Genomic DNA, 17,659 nt, shown 5'->3' with positions numbered 1-17,659 from the left:
CATCAAGAGGCAAATTCAAAACACATTTAAGCCTAACATGGTTCCTACGAAAAGGAATCTTGTAAATAAACAAATTCATGAAGCATGATGCAACAAGCATAGAAAGATAAAACAAGTGTAACTTCAAAAATTTCAGCATATAGAGAGGTGTTTTAGTAACATGAAAATTTCTACAACCATATTTTCATCTCTCATAATAATATCCAGTAGCATCATGAGCAAACTCAACAATATAAGTATCACATAAAACATCTTTATTCACATGCATAAAAGTATCATTACCCTCCACATAAGCATAGTCAATTTTATTGGTAATAGTGGGAGCAAATTCAACAAAGTAGCTATCATTATTATTCTCATCATCAAATATAGGAGGCATATTGTAATCATAATCAAATTTATCCTCCATAACAAGGCGGTACTAAAAGACTACTATCATTATAATCATCATAAATAGGAGGCAAAGTATCATCAAAGTAAATTTTTTCCTCAATGCTTGGGGGACTAAAAAGATCATGCTCATCAAAACCAGCTTCCCCAAGCTTAGAATTTTCCATATCATTAGCAACAATGGTATTCAAAGTATTCATAGTAATATGTTCCATGGGTTTTTTAATTTTCGCATCAAACCATCCATGTCTTAAATCAGGAAATAGAATAAGAAGCTCATTATTGTCCATTATGCCAAACTAGTGTAAACAAGAAACAAAAAGATGCAATTGCAGGATCTAAAGGAAATAGCTTCGAGCACACACACAACGGCGCCGTAAAAGTACTTTACCCGAGACCGGAGTATGAGTGCCTTTTACCTTTCCTCCCGGCAACGGCGCCGGAAAAGTGTTTGATGTCTATCGGTGCTTCTATTCTTGTAGACAGTGTTGGGCCTCCAAGAACAGAGGTTTGTAGAACAGACAGCAAGTTTCCCTTAAGTGGATCACCCAAGGTTTATCGAACTCGGGGAGGAAGAGGTCAAAGATATCCCTCTCATGCAACCCTGCAACCACAAAGCAAGAAGTCTCTTGTGTCCCCAACACACCTAATAGGTGCACTAGTTCGGCGAAGAGATAGTGAAATATAGGTGGTATGAATAAATATAAGCAGTAGTAACGGCGCCAGAAAAGTGCTTGCTGGCGTGTGGTTGATGGTGGTAATATTGCAGGAAGTACGGATGCGATAGAAACAAGTAAACAAGCAGCGATAGCGATATTTAGGAACAAGGTCTAGGGATCATACTTTCACTAGTGGACACTCTCAACATTGATCACATAACAGAATAAATAGATAGATGCTAGACTCTACACCCTCTTGTTGGATGATGAACACCACTAATCGTGTAGGATTACACGAACCCTCAATGCCGGAGTTAACAAGCTCCACAATATTCAATGTTCATATTTAAATAACCTTAGAGTGCATGACAGATCAACATAACCAAACCAAGTACTAACATAGCATGCACACTGTCACCTTCACACTACGAAAGGAGGCATAGATCACATCAATACTACCATAGCAATAGTTAACTTCATAATCTACAAGAGATCACAATCATAGCCCACACCAAGTACTACACGATGCACACACTCGTCACCATTACACCGTGCAGGAGGAATAAACTACTTTAATAACATCACTAGAGTAGCACACAGATAAATTGTGATACAAAACACATTGCAATCATAAAGAGATATAAATAAGCACTTCACTACGCCATTCATAACAGTGAATAAGTATTCCGTGAAATATAGCCTAAGAGACCCACACGGTGCACACATTGTCACCTTTACACACGTGGGACAAGGAGTCTCCGGAGATCACATAAGTAAAATCCACTTGACTAGCACAATGACATCTAGATTACAAGCATCATCATATGAATCTCAATCATGTAAGGTGATGCGTGTAGTTGACACGTCCGTTGGGAACCCCAAGAGGAAGGTGTGATGCGCACAGCGGCAAGTTTCCCTCAGTAAGAAACCAAGGTTTAATCGAACCAGTAGGAGTCAAGAAGCACGTTGAAGGTTGATGGCGGCGGGATGTAGTGCGGCGCAACACCGGAGATTCCGGCGCCAACGTGGAACCCGCACAACACAACCAAAGTACTTTGCCCCAACGAAACAAGTGAGGTTGTCAATCTCACCGGCTTGCTGTAACAAAGGGTTAACCGTATTGTGTGGAAGACGATTGTTTGCAGAGAAAATAGTAAAAACAAGTATTGCAGCAGATTTGTATTTCAGTATTAAAAGAATGGACCGGGGTCCACAGTTCACTAGAGGTGTCTCTCCCATAAGATAAAAGCATGTTGGGTGAACAAATTACAGTCGGGCAATTGACAAATAGAGAGGGCATAACAATGCACATACATGACATGTTAAGTATAGTGAGATTTAATTGGGCATTACGACAAAGTACATAGATCGCCATCCAACTGCATCTATGCCTAAAAAGTCCACCTTCGAGTTATCATCCGAACCCCTCCGGCATTAAGTTGCTAACAACGGACAATTGCATTAAGTATGGTGCGTAATGTAATCAACAACTACATCCTCGGACATAGCGCCAATGTTTTATCCCTAGTGGCAACAAGCACAACACAACCTTAGAACTTTCTCGTCACTCGTCCCGGTGTCAATGCGGGCATGAACCCACTATCGAGCATAAATACTCCCTCTTGGAGTTAAAAGTAAAAACTTGGCCGGAGCCTCTACTAGTAACGGAGAGCATGCAAGATCATAAACAACACATATGTAATAACTTGATAATTAACATGACATGGTATTCTCTATCCATCGGATCCCGACAAACACAACATAGAGTATTACGGATAGATGATCTTGATCATGTTAGGCAGCTCACAAGATCCAACAATGAAGCACAATGAGGAGAAGACAACCATCTAGCTACTGCTATGGACCCATAGTCCAGGGGTGAACTACTCACTCATCACTCCGGAGGCGACCATGGCGGTGTAGAGTCCTCCGGGAGATGAATCCCCTCTCCGGCGGGTGCCGGAGGAGATCTCCGAATCCCCCGAGATGGGATCGGCGGCGGCGGCGTCTCGGCAAGGTTTTCCGTATCGTGGTTTTTCGCCTCGGGGGTTTCGCGACGGAGGCTTTAAGTAGGCGGAAGGGCGGAGTCGGGGCTCGACGAGGGGGCCACACCATAGGGCGGCGCGGGCCCCCCTAGGCCGCGCCGCCTTGTGGTGTCTCCACCTCGTGGCCCCACTTCGTATGTTCTTCGGTCTTCCGGAAGCTCCGTGGAAAAATAGGCCCCCGGGTCTTCGTTTCGTCCAATTCCGAGAATATTTCGTTACTAGGATTTCGAAACCAAAAACAGCAGAAAACAGAACCGGCACTTCGGCATCTTGTTAATAGGTTAGTTCCGGAAAATGCACGAATATGACATAAAGTGTGCATAAAACATGTAGGTATCATCAATAATATGGCATAGAACATAAGAAATTATCGATACGTCGGAGACGTATCAAGCATCCCCAAGCTTAGTTACTGCTCGTCCCGAGCGAGTAAAACGATAACAAAGATAATTTCTGAAGTGATATGCCATCATAACCTTGATCATACTATTTGTAAACATATGTAGTGGATGCAGCGATCAAAACAATGGTAATGACATGAGTAAACAGGTGAATCATATAGCAAAGACTTTTCATGAATAGTACTTCAAGACAAGTATTAATAAGTCTTGCATAAGAGTTAACTCATAAAGCAATAAATCAAAGTAAAGGTATTGAAGCAACACAAAGGAAGATTAAGTTTCAGCGGTTGCTTTCAACTTGTAACATGTTTATCTCATGGATAATAGTCAACATAGAGTAATATAACAAGTACAATATGCAAGTATGTAGGAATCAATGCACAGTTCACACAAGTGTTTGTTTCTTGAGGTGGAGAGGGATAGGTGAACTGACTCAACATAAAAGTAAAGAGAATGGTCCTTCAAAGAGGAAAGCATCGATTGCTATATTTGTGCTAGAGCTTTTATTTTGAAAACATGAAACAATTTTGTCAACGGTAGTAATAAAGCATATGAGTTATGTACATTATATCTTACAAGTTGCAAGTCTCATGCATAGTATACTAATAGTGCCCGCACCTTGTCCTAATTAACTTGGACTATCGGATCTTTGCAATGCACATGTTTTGACCAAGTGTCACAATGGGGTACCTCCATGCCGCCTGTACAAAGGTCTAAGGAGAAAGCTCGCATTTTGGATTTCTCGCTTTTGATTATTCTCAACTTAGACATCCATACCGGGACAACATGGACAACAGATAATGGACTCCTCTTTAATGCATAAGCATGTGGCAACAATTATTATTCTCATATGAGATTGAGGATATATGTCCAAACTGAAACTTCCACCATGAATCATGGCTTTAGTTAGCGGCCCAAAGTTCTTCTCTAACAACATGCATGCTCCAACCATGAAGGTGGTAGATCTCTCTTGCTTCAGACAAGACGGACATGCATAGCAACTCACATGATATCCAACAAAGAATAGTTGATGGCGTCCCCATAAACATGGTTATCGCACAACAAGCAACTTAATAAGAGATAAAGTGCATAAGTACATATTCAATACCACAATAGTTTTTAAGCTATTTGTCCCATGAGCTATATATTGCAAAGGTGAATGATGGAATTTTAAAGGTAGCACTCAAGCAATTTACTTTGGAATGGCGGATAAATACCATGTAGTAGGTAGGTATGGTGGACACAAATGGCATAGTGGTTGGCTCAAGTATTTTGGATGCATGAGAAGTATTCCCTCTCGATACAAGGTTTAGGCTAGCAAGGTTATTTGAAACAAACACAAGGATGAACGGTACAGCAAAACTAACATAAAAGACATATGGTAAACATTATAAGACTCCATACCGTCTTCCTTGTTGTTCAAAACTCAATACTAGATGTTATCTAGACTCTAGAGAAACCAAATATGCAAACCAAATTAGCAAGCTCTAAGTATTTCTTCATTAATGGGTGCAAAGTATATGATGTAAGAGCTTAAACATGAGCACAACAATTGCCAAGTATCAAATTATCCAAGACATTTTAGAATTACTACATGTAGCATTTTCCAATTCCAACCATATAACAATTTAACGAAGATGAAACTTCGCCATGAATACTATGAGTAGAGCCTAAGGACATATTTGTCCATATGCTACAGCGGAGCGTGTCTCTCTCCCATAAAGTGAATGCTAGGATCCATTTTATTCAAACAAAACAAAAAACAAAAACAAATCGACGCTCCAAGCAAAGTACATAAGATGTGACGGAATAAAAATATAGTTTCAGGGAGGAACCTCGATAATGTTGTCGATGAAGAAGGGGATGCCTTGGGCATCCCCAAGCTTAGACGCTTGAGTCTTCTTAGAATATGCAGGGGTGAACCACCGGGGCATCCCCAAGCTTAGAGCTTTCACTCTCCTTGATCATATTGCATCATACTCCTCTCTTGATCCTTGAAAACTTCCTCCACACCAAACTCGAAACAACTCATTAGAGGGTTAGTGCATAATAAAAATTCACATGTTCAGAGGTGACACAATCATTCTTAACACTTCTGGACATTGCATAAAGCTACTGGACATTAATGGATCAAAGAAATTCATCCAACATAGCAAAAGAGGCAATGCGAAATAAAAGACAGAATCTGTCAAAACAGAACAGTCCGTAAAGATGGATTTTATTAGGCCACCAGACTTGCTCAAACGAAAATGCTCAAATTGAATGAAAGTTGCGTACATATCTGAGGATCATGCTCGTAAATTGGCTTAATTTTCTGAGCTACCTACAGGGAGATAAACCCAGATTCGTGACAGCAAAGAAATCTGAAACTGCGCAGTAATCCAAATCTAGTACTTACTTTTCTATCAAAGACTTTACTTGGCACAACAAAACATAAAACTAAGATAAGGAGAGGTTGCTACAGTAGTAAACAACTTCCAAGACACAAATATAAAATAAAGTACTGTAGTAAAAACATGGGTTGTCTCCCATAAGCGCTTTTCTTTAACGCCTTTCAGCTAGGCGCAGAAAGTGTATCTCAAGTATTATCAAGAGACGGTGTGTCAACCTTACCTTGGGCTTTACCCTTACCTTTCTTATTGTCTTTCTTTCCCTTTGGTTTAGGAAATATATGATTTCCCCTGGTATAGAGGTGAATTTCAGAGTGCCTTCTCCGACATCAATGACTCGCTCCCAATAGTTTCAACAGAGGATCTCCCGAGTATGATTTTTCCTGTTTCAATAACAAGATAATCAATGGATATTGTTCTTCCAAGAATGGTTGTATGCACACCTGCGGCTATTCCCTTAGGAATTATAATGGAGTTATCAATGAGAGTTATTTCTTCTCCTCCTTCATCGACTCCCCAAAGTTTCAAAGATTTATAAATGCTTTCGAGCATAAGGCAAAATTCGTACATAATATCACAGTAGGCATGAAGAGTTCGATCACCGATAACAATTTTAACAGAAGGATCCCACAATGAAAGTTTAGAGTTCACTAAAACTTGTTCAAGACGATTACGAACATGGCAATAGTTATCATCCAGGCGAGATGTACTTATCTCGAGATTGTTTAATCTACTATATATGCTAGTGAGGGCTGAATCATGTGATGCAACCAACTTCTTTATGGCATTAAAAGCTTGATCCCCATTGCAATGGAGGAAATCTCCTCCCACTAAAGTATCCAAAGCATATCTATAGCGAACCATAAGACCAAAATAAAAATTACTAAGGAGCAAACTTAGAGTCATTTGAGGTTCAGTTTTACGATAAGAAGTAAAAATTCTAGACCAAGCATCCTTAAAACTCTCCTCATCCCCTTGTTTAAAAGTGAAAACTAATTCTTCGAGCGAAGAAGTAACAGGTTCAGAGCTAGACATGGTAACAAAAGTAACTAAATATTTTTTTTTGTATTTTTAATATGGAGTGCAAGACAATAAATAAAGCAAACTAAATAAAGTAAATGCAAGTAAACTAATTTTTTTTTGTGTTTTTGATATAGCAAACAAGACAGTAAATAAAGTAAAACTAGCAACTAATTTTTTTTTTGTGTTTTGATATAAGTGCAGCAAACAAAGTAGTAAATAAAATAAAGCAAGACAAAAACAAAGTAAAGAGATTGAGAAGTGGAGACTCCCTTGCAGGCGTGTCTTGATCTCCCCGCAACGGCGCCGTAAATTTGCTTGATGCGTGTAGTTGACACGTCCGTTGGGAACCCCAAGAGGAAGGTGTGATGCGCACAGCGGCAAGTTTCCCTCGTAAGAAACCAAGGTTTAATCGAACCAGTAGGAGTCAAGAAGCACGTTGAAGGTTGATGGCGGCGGGATGTAGTGCGGCGCAACACCGGAGATTCCGGCGCCAACGTGGAACCTGCACAACACAACCAAAGTACTTTGCCCCAACGAAACAGTTGAGGTTGTCAATCTCACCGACTTGCCGTAACAAAGGGTTAACCGTATTGTGTGGAAGATGATTGTTTGCAGAGAAAATAGTAAAAACAAATATTGCAGCAGATTTGTATTTCAAGTATTAAAAGAATGGACCGGGGTCCACAGCTCACTAGAGGTGTCTCTCCCATAAGATAAAAGCATGTTGGGTGAACAAATTACAGTCGGGCAATTGACAAATAGAGAGGGCATAACAATGCACATACATGACATGATAAGTATAGTGAGATTTAATTGGGCATTACGACAAAGTACATAGACCGCCATCCAACCGCATCTATGCCTAAAAAGTCCACCTTCAGGTTATCATCCGAACCCCTCCAAGTATTAAGTTGCTAACAACAGACAATTGCATTAAGTATGGTGCGTAATGTAATCAACAACTACATCCTCGGACATAGCGCCAATGTTTTATCCCTAGTGGCAACAAGCACAACACAACCTTAGAACTTTCTCACATCGTCCCAGGTGTCAATGCGGCATGAACCCACTATCGAGCATAAATACTCCCTCTTGGAGTTAAAAGTAAAAACTTGGCCAGAGCCTCTACTAGTAACGGAGAGCATGCAAGATCATAAACAACACATATGTAATAACTTGATAATTAACATGACATGGTATTCTCTATCCATCGGATCCCGACAAACACAACATAGAGTATTACGGATAGATGATCTTGATCATGTTAGGCAGCTCACAAGATCCAACAATGAAGCACAATGAGGAGAAGACAACCATCTAGCTACTGCTATGGACCCATAGTCCAGGGGTGAACTACTCACTCATCACTCCGGAGGCGACCATGGCGGTGTAGAGTCCTCCGGGAGATGAATCCCCTCTCCGGCAGGGTGCCGGAGGAGATCTCCGTAATCCCCCGAGATGGGATCGGCGGCGGCGGCGTCTCGCAAGGTTTTCCGTATCGTGGTTTTTCGCCTCGGAGGTTTCGCGACGGAGGCTTTAAGTAGGCGGAAGGGGCGAGTCGGGGCCCGACGAGGGGCCACACCATAGGGCGGCGCGGGCCCCCTAGGCCGCGCCGCCTTGTGGTGTCGCCACCTCGTGGCCCCACTTCGTATGTTCTTCGGTCTTCGGAAGCTCCGTGGAAAAATAGGCCCCCGGGTCTTCGTTTCGTCCAATTCCGAGAATATTTCGTTACTAGGATTTCGAAACCAAAAACAGCAGAAAACGAGAACCGGCACTTCGGCATCTTGTTAATAGGTTAGTTCCAGAAAATGCACGAATATGACATAAAGTGTGCATAAAACATGTAGATATCATCAATAATGTGGCATGGAACATAAGAAATTATCGATACGTCGGAGACGTATCATAAGGCAGCTCATGAGATTATTGTATTGAAGTACATAGGAGAGAGATTAACCACATAGCTACCGGTACAGCCCCGAGCCTCGATGGAGAACTACTCCCTCCTCATGGGAGATAGCAGCGTTGATGAAGATGGCGGTGGTGTCGATGGAGGAGCCTTCCGGGGCACTTCCCCGTCCCGGCGACGTGCCGGAACGGAGACTCCCGCCCCCGGATCTTGGCTTCGCGATGGCGGCGGCTCTGGAAGGTTTTCTCTGGTTTCGTCGAACGTAATAGGGTTTTCGCGACGGAGGCTTTAAGTAGGCGGAAGGGTAGCCTCGGAGGGGGTCTGGGGCCACCAGACACTAGGGCGGCGCGCCCCCCTCCTGGGCCGCGCCGCCACCATGTGTGGGCCCCCGTGGCCCCTCTCGACGGTTCTCGGGTGTTCCGGAAGCTCCCGGGATTCTAAGATCTTCGGTGTTGATTTCGTCCGATTCCGAGAATATTTCCTTACTAGGATTTCGAAACCAAAAACAGCCAGAAAACAGGAACTGACCCTTCGGCATCTCGTCAATAGGTTAGTTCCGGAAAACGCATAAATATGACATAAAGTATGCATAAAACATGTAGATATCATCAATAATGTGGCATGGAACATAAGAAATTATCGATACGTCGGAGACGTATCAATGAGTTCTTGGGAATTTGTTGGATCCACCTCTAGCATTAGGATTAATGTTAATCAAGATAAAATATATTTTTAATCATGTTGTGTATGGAGAGAGCTCCATAATAAGATGCACTCAGAAAACCATCTGTCATCGCATCTGTAAATAACCATTGCGGCTAGCCTTCTGCAACCACAAATTGACTATCGCAATTAAGGGTTTCCCCATAGTTATTGATATGAGATTACTGAGTCTCTCTTTATCCCCCTCTTCCATATGATAGAGCACCGCCACGGTTATGTCACTTCCTGTTGTACACTATATCATACTTCAAAGAGTAGTTCTCTCTCTAGTCTCCAAGAAAAATATTACATGATGCACTTCACATAATATCTAGAGAGAAAACTAACACACAATCATATATTAAAATCATAGATCATCTTGAATTCATCTCATAGTGATGCTAGGGTTTCTCCATCTCCCAAAAAACAAAGGAACTACTCACACATGAAGGGAATCAACATGATCTCAAACATATGAATGAAATACGGTAGTACAATTGAATACAAGATGAGATCCACACTAGGGTTTGGGTTACAACCAAATAAACAAATGGGATCGGTGTTGGAGACGATGTTGATGACGAGGATGTTGTAGATCAGTGTTGAAGCCTTCAAGATCCAAGTCCCTTCTCCTTGAGTATGGTGGTGATAGTGGAGATCTTGTGGAGGCGGCGGCTATGGAGTTTGCAAGGCAGCAGGGCTCCTCCGTGGAGATATATGGTGATGGCCCCTTTTTCCCTTGGCCCTCCCCTCTTTATATAGGCCTAGGGGGTCTCTAATAGCCCCTCCAATGTTGTCTATGACCTAAAGAGGGTCTAGAAACTAACGGGAACGGATTCTGTTAAAAAACATGTCTGGAGAGGCTTTTTCCGTGTGGGCGGACAGCACGATCAGATACGGTCGTACCGATGGTCGCTATACCTTTTGTGATCTTTCGTATTTTGGCCGCTATTTTCTCATAGTAACTCCGATTTGAATGTTCTTGGGCCCGTTGGACTCGTATGGACGAGAGATACAACACCATGGTCTTAGATCTTTATTTTGAGATGATGAAAAATATCACTTTTTCCACTCCTCAAATGACTAAGTCTGGTGCCTATAGCTCTTCCATATTTCTCTCTCTTAATCATTTTGCCTCGATTTATCTATAGTTGTCCATAACACCTAGACACATGTAAAAGACAAAGGAAAAATACTGAAATCATACTAAAACTACTAAATGTGCAAAGCTTATATGAAAGTGAACAAACATCGCAAGTACGCAAAATAGGCATAGATGTAGCTAGATGGAGCATGGAATGAGTGACAATATGAGTAATTGTATACTTAAAAACCTCAATAAAGTGTTAAAATTTGGATCTACCATTTGTCTTCTCTATTGCATGGTAGGATTCATATGCAACCAAGAAATTGTCAGTAATTAATCGTCCAGGAACAAAGGCACTCTAGGTGGGAGACATGATCTTAGGTAAAATTGTTTTCAGCCTCTTCACAAAGATTTTGGAAATAACTTTATGACGAACATTGCAAAGACTTATCGAACGAAATTGAGTTACATTTTTAGGGCTATCCACTTTAGTAATAAGAAAAATGATGGTATTGTTCCAACCTTGAGGAATATATTGAGTTTTTTTTTGAACTTTTAACAGTAGGAAAGGCTCCTACTGTGAATATATTGAGTTGATCGCTGCAAGAACCTCGCCAGTTAATTCTTCTCCATAAGGACTCCAATATTATTTTTTAAAGAAAAAATAGCATAGAGTGACTTTACCTATCATAGTAGGGCCAGGTTGATATGATCAGATAGCAAACCTTGATCCTCAATCTAGTCTCCAGATTCGTTCCTCAATTTTTTATCGAGGATTTTTTTCCTCATTGCAGAGGAAAATTTGTGGAAGAAATTGGTGTTACCGTCACCATGCTATATCAAAATTTTCCTATTGTGCTGGACCCACTTACATAATTTTTTAGAGGAAAAGGCATAGCCTCGATTCCATTTCCGAAACCAGATTTACAGAGTTGAAATTATTCATGTTTTCACCAAACCTCACCACCAAACTACAAATGTGTTCTAACATGCATAACACATTACAACTGAAAAGAACACCAACACTATGCCCAAAACACCAATAAAGCACTCTCCATCCCTAACCACCATCAACACGTTTGCTTCTAATGTCCACGTCAGTAGCTGTGATCTTCAGAGGCTCCTCATCTTCACGAAATTGGTTCATAACCTCTGGCTTAGTTCTTGCTCTCTTCTTGGGAGTTAGCCAGGCTCCAACCACAATAGCTAGGTTGTGGTCCGACTTACATGGGAGGCTGTTGGGAGGGATGACGAATGACCAAACAATTCTAACAAGGCCGTAGGCCTATGAGAATTGCCCTCATCAATACCGGTGGTGTCGACTCTCGGCTAATGTCAATTATATTCTTTCTTCGCCTAATATCATTTTTGTAGAGATGAAAAATGTCAATTAAATGCATGGACGTAGATTACCCCAACCAAGACTGGGTTAAACCACACACCTGTTGCCTCGGCCCACACCATAATTACTGTCATATACCACGGGCCACAGCATGGGCCTCTGTACCGAACCCACGGGCCGTGTCCCTCTACTCTACCGGCCCAGCCACGTCCCATCCGAGGTGTACACCGTAGTACAACAGTGGGACTGTGCTGTCTGCTGTGAATGCGGCGAAATTTTACTGTCCCTGCCTGCTCCAGTCTCCCAAGCTCCCCTACTGCTAGCTGCAGCCTGAGCTCCCGCAGCTCTCCTCAGATCCACCACCGCCCACCTGGAGATCGACCGATGCCGCCGCCGCCCATGCCGCCGCCGTCCAACGGGGGCAAGGTGACCCCGAACCTGGCCATGGACGCCGAGGGCACGCGCCTGCTCAACCTCACCGTCCTGCAGCGCCTCGACCCCGCCGTCGAGGACATCCTCATCACCGCCGCCCACGTCACCCTCTACGACTTCAACATCGACCTCAACCAATGGGTCAGAACCTCCCCCTCCCTCTCTCTCTCCTTCCGCGCTCCTGCGCCCCGTCCACTCTCCGTGATTCACCGGAAACCTGATCCGATCCGATTTGCTTGCTTTGTGTTGCGCAGAGCCGCAAGGACGTCGAGGGGTCGCTGTTCGTCGTCAAGAGGTGAGCGACGGCTGAAAGATAGTGGGGATGGAGCTTTTGCTCTTGTGCCAGGCTGCAGAGGGGATCTGAATATCTGAATTGCTTCTGTTGTTGCAGGAACACGCAGCCGAGGTTCCAGTTTATCGTCATGAACAGGCGGAACACCGGTATGTCAATCTGTCATCCATCTGCTAGACTCTAAATTTTCCCTACATGATACTAGATCATTAGTAAGATTAACCTTATGCTATTTCGAAGTAAATCTATTCCAGTTCGCTGACTGCCCACTGAAACAACACTCATACCATTGCTTAAACTCATGCAAACTGGACCTGCTGCCGCTCTGGCGCTAGCTGCACCATGGAATCCACAAATTGTCCAGCATCCAGCAAAATACGTATCGCAGCAGACTAAGAAACTAAAGTGCACCAAGTGTTGTCTGAGGTCACCCGCCCTCGTCACTGACCACAAATAGTCTTCTCTGAGCTACTGATAATAAAACTATGGTTACATACCTGAACACAGTTCCAATCCCTGTCTTGGTTAAGCCATGTTAGTGATCTACTAATGGTGTCCCAGCCTTCTTTCTCAGGCATCTTTCACCTGAAATAAACCTAGCTTCAGTCAGCTATATGCTTTGTGTGATTAGCCGATCAGCCAACGTTAGAGTTCTAGGGATCTTAGGGTAGCTATTTAGTGGTCTGGCACTGGCTGGAGTAACAATTTTGAATCCATGGATTTATTTGGGGACTTGAGGTATTCTATCTAGAGTTCCAGACAATAATGCAGTTAATGCTTTTCTAGCTTAGGAGCTGTATATAAATTGTGTGAACTGTTGTAATAAATGTATATATATTCATGTGAGCCACTGGGGGTGGGAAGGTGGATACTACATAAAACTCTGGCTAGCAGATCCTTTTGCAATTTTGTATTTTATTTGGTATTTCTGACTTACAGTTGAAAAAATGCGTTCTTTGCATCTAAATAACATAAATTTGTTAGGACTAACAGTCAAATTGTGTTCATTCACGGTTTGTGATTGCCAAAGTTGTTTCATTGCCTTATAAAGCATTCAATATCTTTTTCTTATCAGATAATCTTGTGGAGGATTTATTAAGTGATTTTGAATACGAACTTCAGCCTCCATATTTGTTATACCGTAATGCTGCACAAGAAGTAAATGGTATTTGGTTTTACAATCAACAGGACTGCGATGCTGTAGCAAATCTTTTTGGAAGGTAAGGCTTTTATGTATCCTGTTCTCCCTTTACACGCCTCCTTTCACTGGCTGGGGCGTGTATTGAAAATCATATGCATGTTACTCGAGGCGTATTAAAATTTTAAAGGAAGTAAACTATCTGATCTTATATGCTTTTGTAAATTGAATGCGAGCTAGAAGTGCATGTCCTGAAATATAGAATTATCAATAACAGGCTAACCAAACAGAGCAATATTGTGTCCCATACAACAGATTGCATTTGTTGAGGGCACTGATGATAACACTTGTAGATGTCAGGGACGGCTGTTTCCATCAGTGGCTAGAAAGTATTGCATATTGTTTTTTAAGAACTCATCCTATCTCTGCAAATCATGATTGATTCTTTTGCTTAATTGAAAGCAATAATTTGTATAGTTCTGTCAGCAGATTATATGTGCATGATTGTGATTGCTTTAGCATGGTCTGAACTTTGTTGTATTATTAAGGGACCAACTATCTTTAGAGTTCTTTTACTATTATATCTTAGCATACCGGGTTAAATTCCTTGTGATAATTTATGGACGTCTTTCCTCAAGTTGTGTTATTTCCATTTATCTTTGCAGGATACTGAATGCTTATGCCAGAGTGCCTCCAAAGGCAAAAGTCCCTTCCGCCATAAGGTATTTTCCCCTTGACTATACATGGGAGATGTTTTCATTGACTCATGCTGAATTCTTCTAATGTGCCACAGCGAGTTCGAGGAATTGGAGGCTGTTCCTACATCTGCTGCAATAGATGGTCCCCTTGAACCTCCGCCAGCATCTACGCTTATCTCTGATACTCCTGATGAATCACTTGCCAATTACTTTAGTGTACGTTTTCTTCAAAATTTCTTCGAGACCCTTCTAAATAATTTTCTGCTTTTCATACTGCTCACCAAATAGTATTTATGATGTCTTGGACTGTTACCTATAATAAAATAAATAATCACTTCTCTGGATCTGACCTCAAAGGCTGTGGTTGCATATTGGTTCTATACTGAAAATTTTCTTCTATACAAATATGCAGGGCGCTGCAAGTATCGGGGGTTTATCAAGTGCGCCAATGGTCGGAAGAGCTCATCCATCCACCGAGAGCACTGCATCTTCCCACATGACTATTCATTCTGCTGCTCCGGTGCATCAAATACCCCCTCCTTTAGGGGGTTCATCAGCTCCACCACTGCCCCTCCAGGACACCCATGCTGGCCATTCCACAAATCTTTTAACACCGGCATTCTTTGCACCTCCCTCGTCGTCTTCTGCATCATTAGCGCCGCCAGTTTCCTCAATGATGCCGACCGCACCGCCTCTTCATCCAACTTCAGTATCTGCTCAATACCCTCAGTATGGGCATGGCACCCCGCTTACTCCAACCTTTTCCACCACCTGCACCGCCTCCTTCCTTTGCCCCTGCACACAATGAAGGTCCCATGATTTCGCGGGATAAAGTTAAGGACGCCCTTCTGAGACTTGTTCAGGTATGTTTCATATCGAAAATCACATTCTGCAGTGCTTTTCATGACAAACATTCTTAATATGTTTTCAACTGTTTCATCTTGTTTCCAACAGAGTGACGAATTCATTGATTTAGTTTACCGGGAGTTGCAGAATGCACATATGTAGACTTGCTTCCTAGGCTGCCTTGTCGCACGATTGCTTCTGTTCTTTGTGAGTTTTGTATTCTGGGTCCTGAAAACTTCTGTATAGCTTCGTGGTGATGTGTTATTGTAGATTCTTTATACTAGCAATGGATAGCATTTATGGTCTTGTTTCTGAACAACTATTGGCAGTGTCAATACTTTTGTGTAATTGAGAAAAATACAGAGTTTGTAAGGATGGTACAGCACCACCATTTTGTGTGCCTTGCTGCTTGGCAATGACCTCAAAATCAGTATTTGCAAATTCTTGTGGTAATACTGAGTAATTACATGAGCATCAGATTCTGAAGTATCTTTCCTTTACAACATGAAGCGTGGCCTCCCAACAATGTGTCGGTGAGCTGTTCAGCGAATCTCACTTGTACAGATAGATATTCGTTGCTGAAGCAACACAGAGTACCTTCATGAACCAATATATCTGTCATGCAACTGACTAACTGTCAAGTGTTACCAAAAGATGAGCAATGAAAGTGAGGCCGGAAGAATAATGCACAAATGTAGATTCTATAGTTCTCAACTGTCAACGAGTATCTTCTCTAGTTTCACTATCCGAACTTCTATACGAAAAAGGAAAATCTTGGGTCTAAGCTATACACATTTACACTGTGGCAGCGACTTACAACGAACCTACTACGTATTCACATTGCTCATACACGCGAGCAAAACCTCAGCGGCACGTGAGCATGACGAGGAAGCCGACGAACGCCGCCGCGCCGACGCCGGAGCAGCAGAGGTCAACGAGCCCCTCGCGCCTGGCCTTCCACTCCTTCCGTGCGCTCTTCCCCTTTACGAACTCGGCGTACCGGCGCGCCGCCCGTGCCTCCGCCTCCGCGCCCCGGCCCCGCCTCGGGGCGGCCATGGCCGCGGCGAGCGCTGCCAGCCCGTCCCGCCCGCTGACGCCGCCACCGTCGGCATCCTCGACGCACAGGCTGACCTCCCGGACGTGGCCGTAGCGGTCGTCGCAGGTGACGGCTGCGTCCAGCGCGACGCCGCCGCCGAGCACGACGGTGAAGCGCGCCACCGTCTCCCCCGTGAGCCAGCTCCGGTCCACGGACACGGGGCGGCGGCTGGAGGCGTTGACGGCGCGGCCGGACGCCGGGTCGAGCAGCACCCAGCTGAGCGCGAGCTCCGCCGGCGCGATCTGCGACGGCGCCGTGAAGCCCTCCTGCAGGAGCGCGTCGACGCGGAAGGGCGAGCCGAGGAACCAGGGCGTGGAGGCGTCCGTGTCCACCACGCGCGACATGATGCACACCCCCCTGTGGTGCAGGTCCACGGCCGACACCAGGCGGCTGGGCAGGGCAGGCGCCGCTGGTGTCGGCGTCGTCGCCGGGAACGGGAACGCGTCGGCGAAGAGCGCCCGGTGGAATCCGCCGCGGCAGCAGGCTGGTTCGAGGGGGACGCTCGCGACCGACGGCCAGAGAGCGAGGCAGAGGCCGCGCCACGTGTCGGCGTCGGCGGCGAGGCCGTGGAAGCCGGAGCTGGCGCAGCCGAGCGCGGCCAGGGACGCGCCGTCGAGGCGGCGGAGCACGAGGGAGAGCACGTCCAGCGGGAGGTCGTCGATGACCGTCTCCGCCTGGCCGCCGCACGCCGGAGAAAACTCGCGGTCCGTCATGTTCCCCTGAAGATGGTCGGTCGACGCAAGCTCGCCGCAGCGGTGCAATTCGTTCCGTTGTGCGGGCTGTGAGTTGGTTAAGATGATGATGATGTACTTTGTCTATGTATGTATGTTTATATATACTATATATACAGAAATTCAATTCGGCTCCCGGGTGCGTATGCTCCCTCTATCAAAAAAACATATTTCGAAATGTCAAAAAATTTGGATAAAAAATTCTACACGTACATCTCCATAATGTATGTGCATTCGCTAAGTTTCACGAAAAACCAATATTTTTTGTGATCTATGTAAAAAGGAGAAACTTTATCTTGTGAAAGGCATTATTTTTTGCACTGAATTTTGTCTTTTTTACACATGTCACATGATAAGTCGATTTTTTATGAAACGACTTTGTGAGCGCGTAGCACGTGAAGATGTACGTACAAATTTTTTGTTTCAATTTTTTTAAAATTTAAAATGTACATAAGATGCATTTCAAAATATAGGGAGC

General features: G+C 43.7%; 1 protein-coding gene and 1 pseudogene across 1 annotated transcript; one reads left to right on the top strand and one right to left on the bottom strand.

Moving 5' to 3' along the window:
- The first annotated feature begins 12,317 nt into the window (after nt 1-12,317).
- LOC124698968 lies at nt 12,318-15,784 on the top strand (annotated as a pseudogene).
- A 434-nt stretch (nt 15,785-16,218) lies between these two features.
- LOC124696056 (probable F-box protein At2g36090) lies at nt 16,219-17,163 on the bottom strand. Its single transcript, XM_047228839.1, has one exon. The coding sequence runs from the start codon at nt 17,161-17,163 to the stop codon at nt 16,219-16,221; it is 945 nt and encodes a 314-aa protein (XP_047084795.1).
- Nucleotides 17,164-17,659: the final 496 nt, after the last annotated feature.

This window comes from Lolium rigidum, chromosome 3, assembly GCF_022539505.1.
Source record: "Lolium rigidum isolate FL_2022 chromosome 3, APGP_CSIRO_Lrig_0.1, whole genome shotgun sequence".
NCBI lineage: Eukaryota > Viridiplantae > Streptophyta > Magnoliopsida > Poales > Poaceae > Lolium > Lolium rigidum.
Note: the sequence above shows the minus strand (reverse complement) of the source record. Positions and strands in the feature narration are given on the sequence as shown.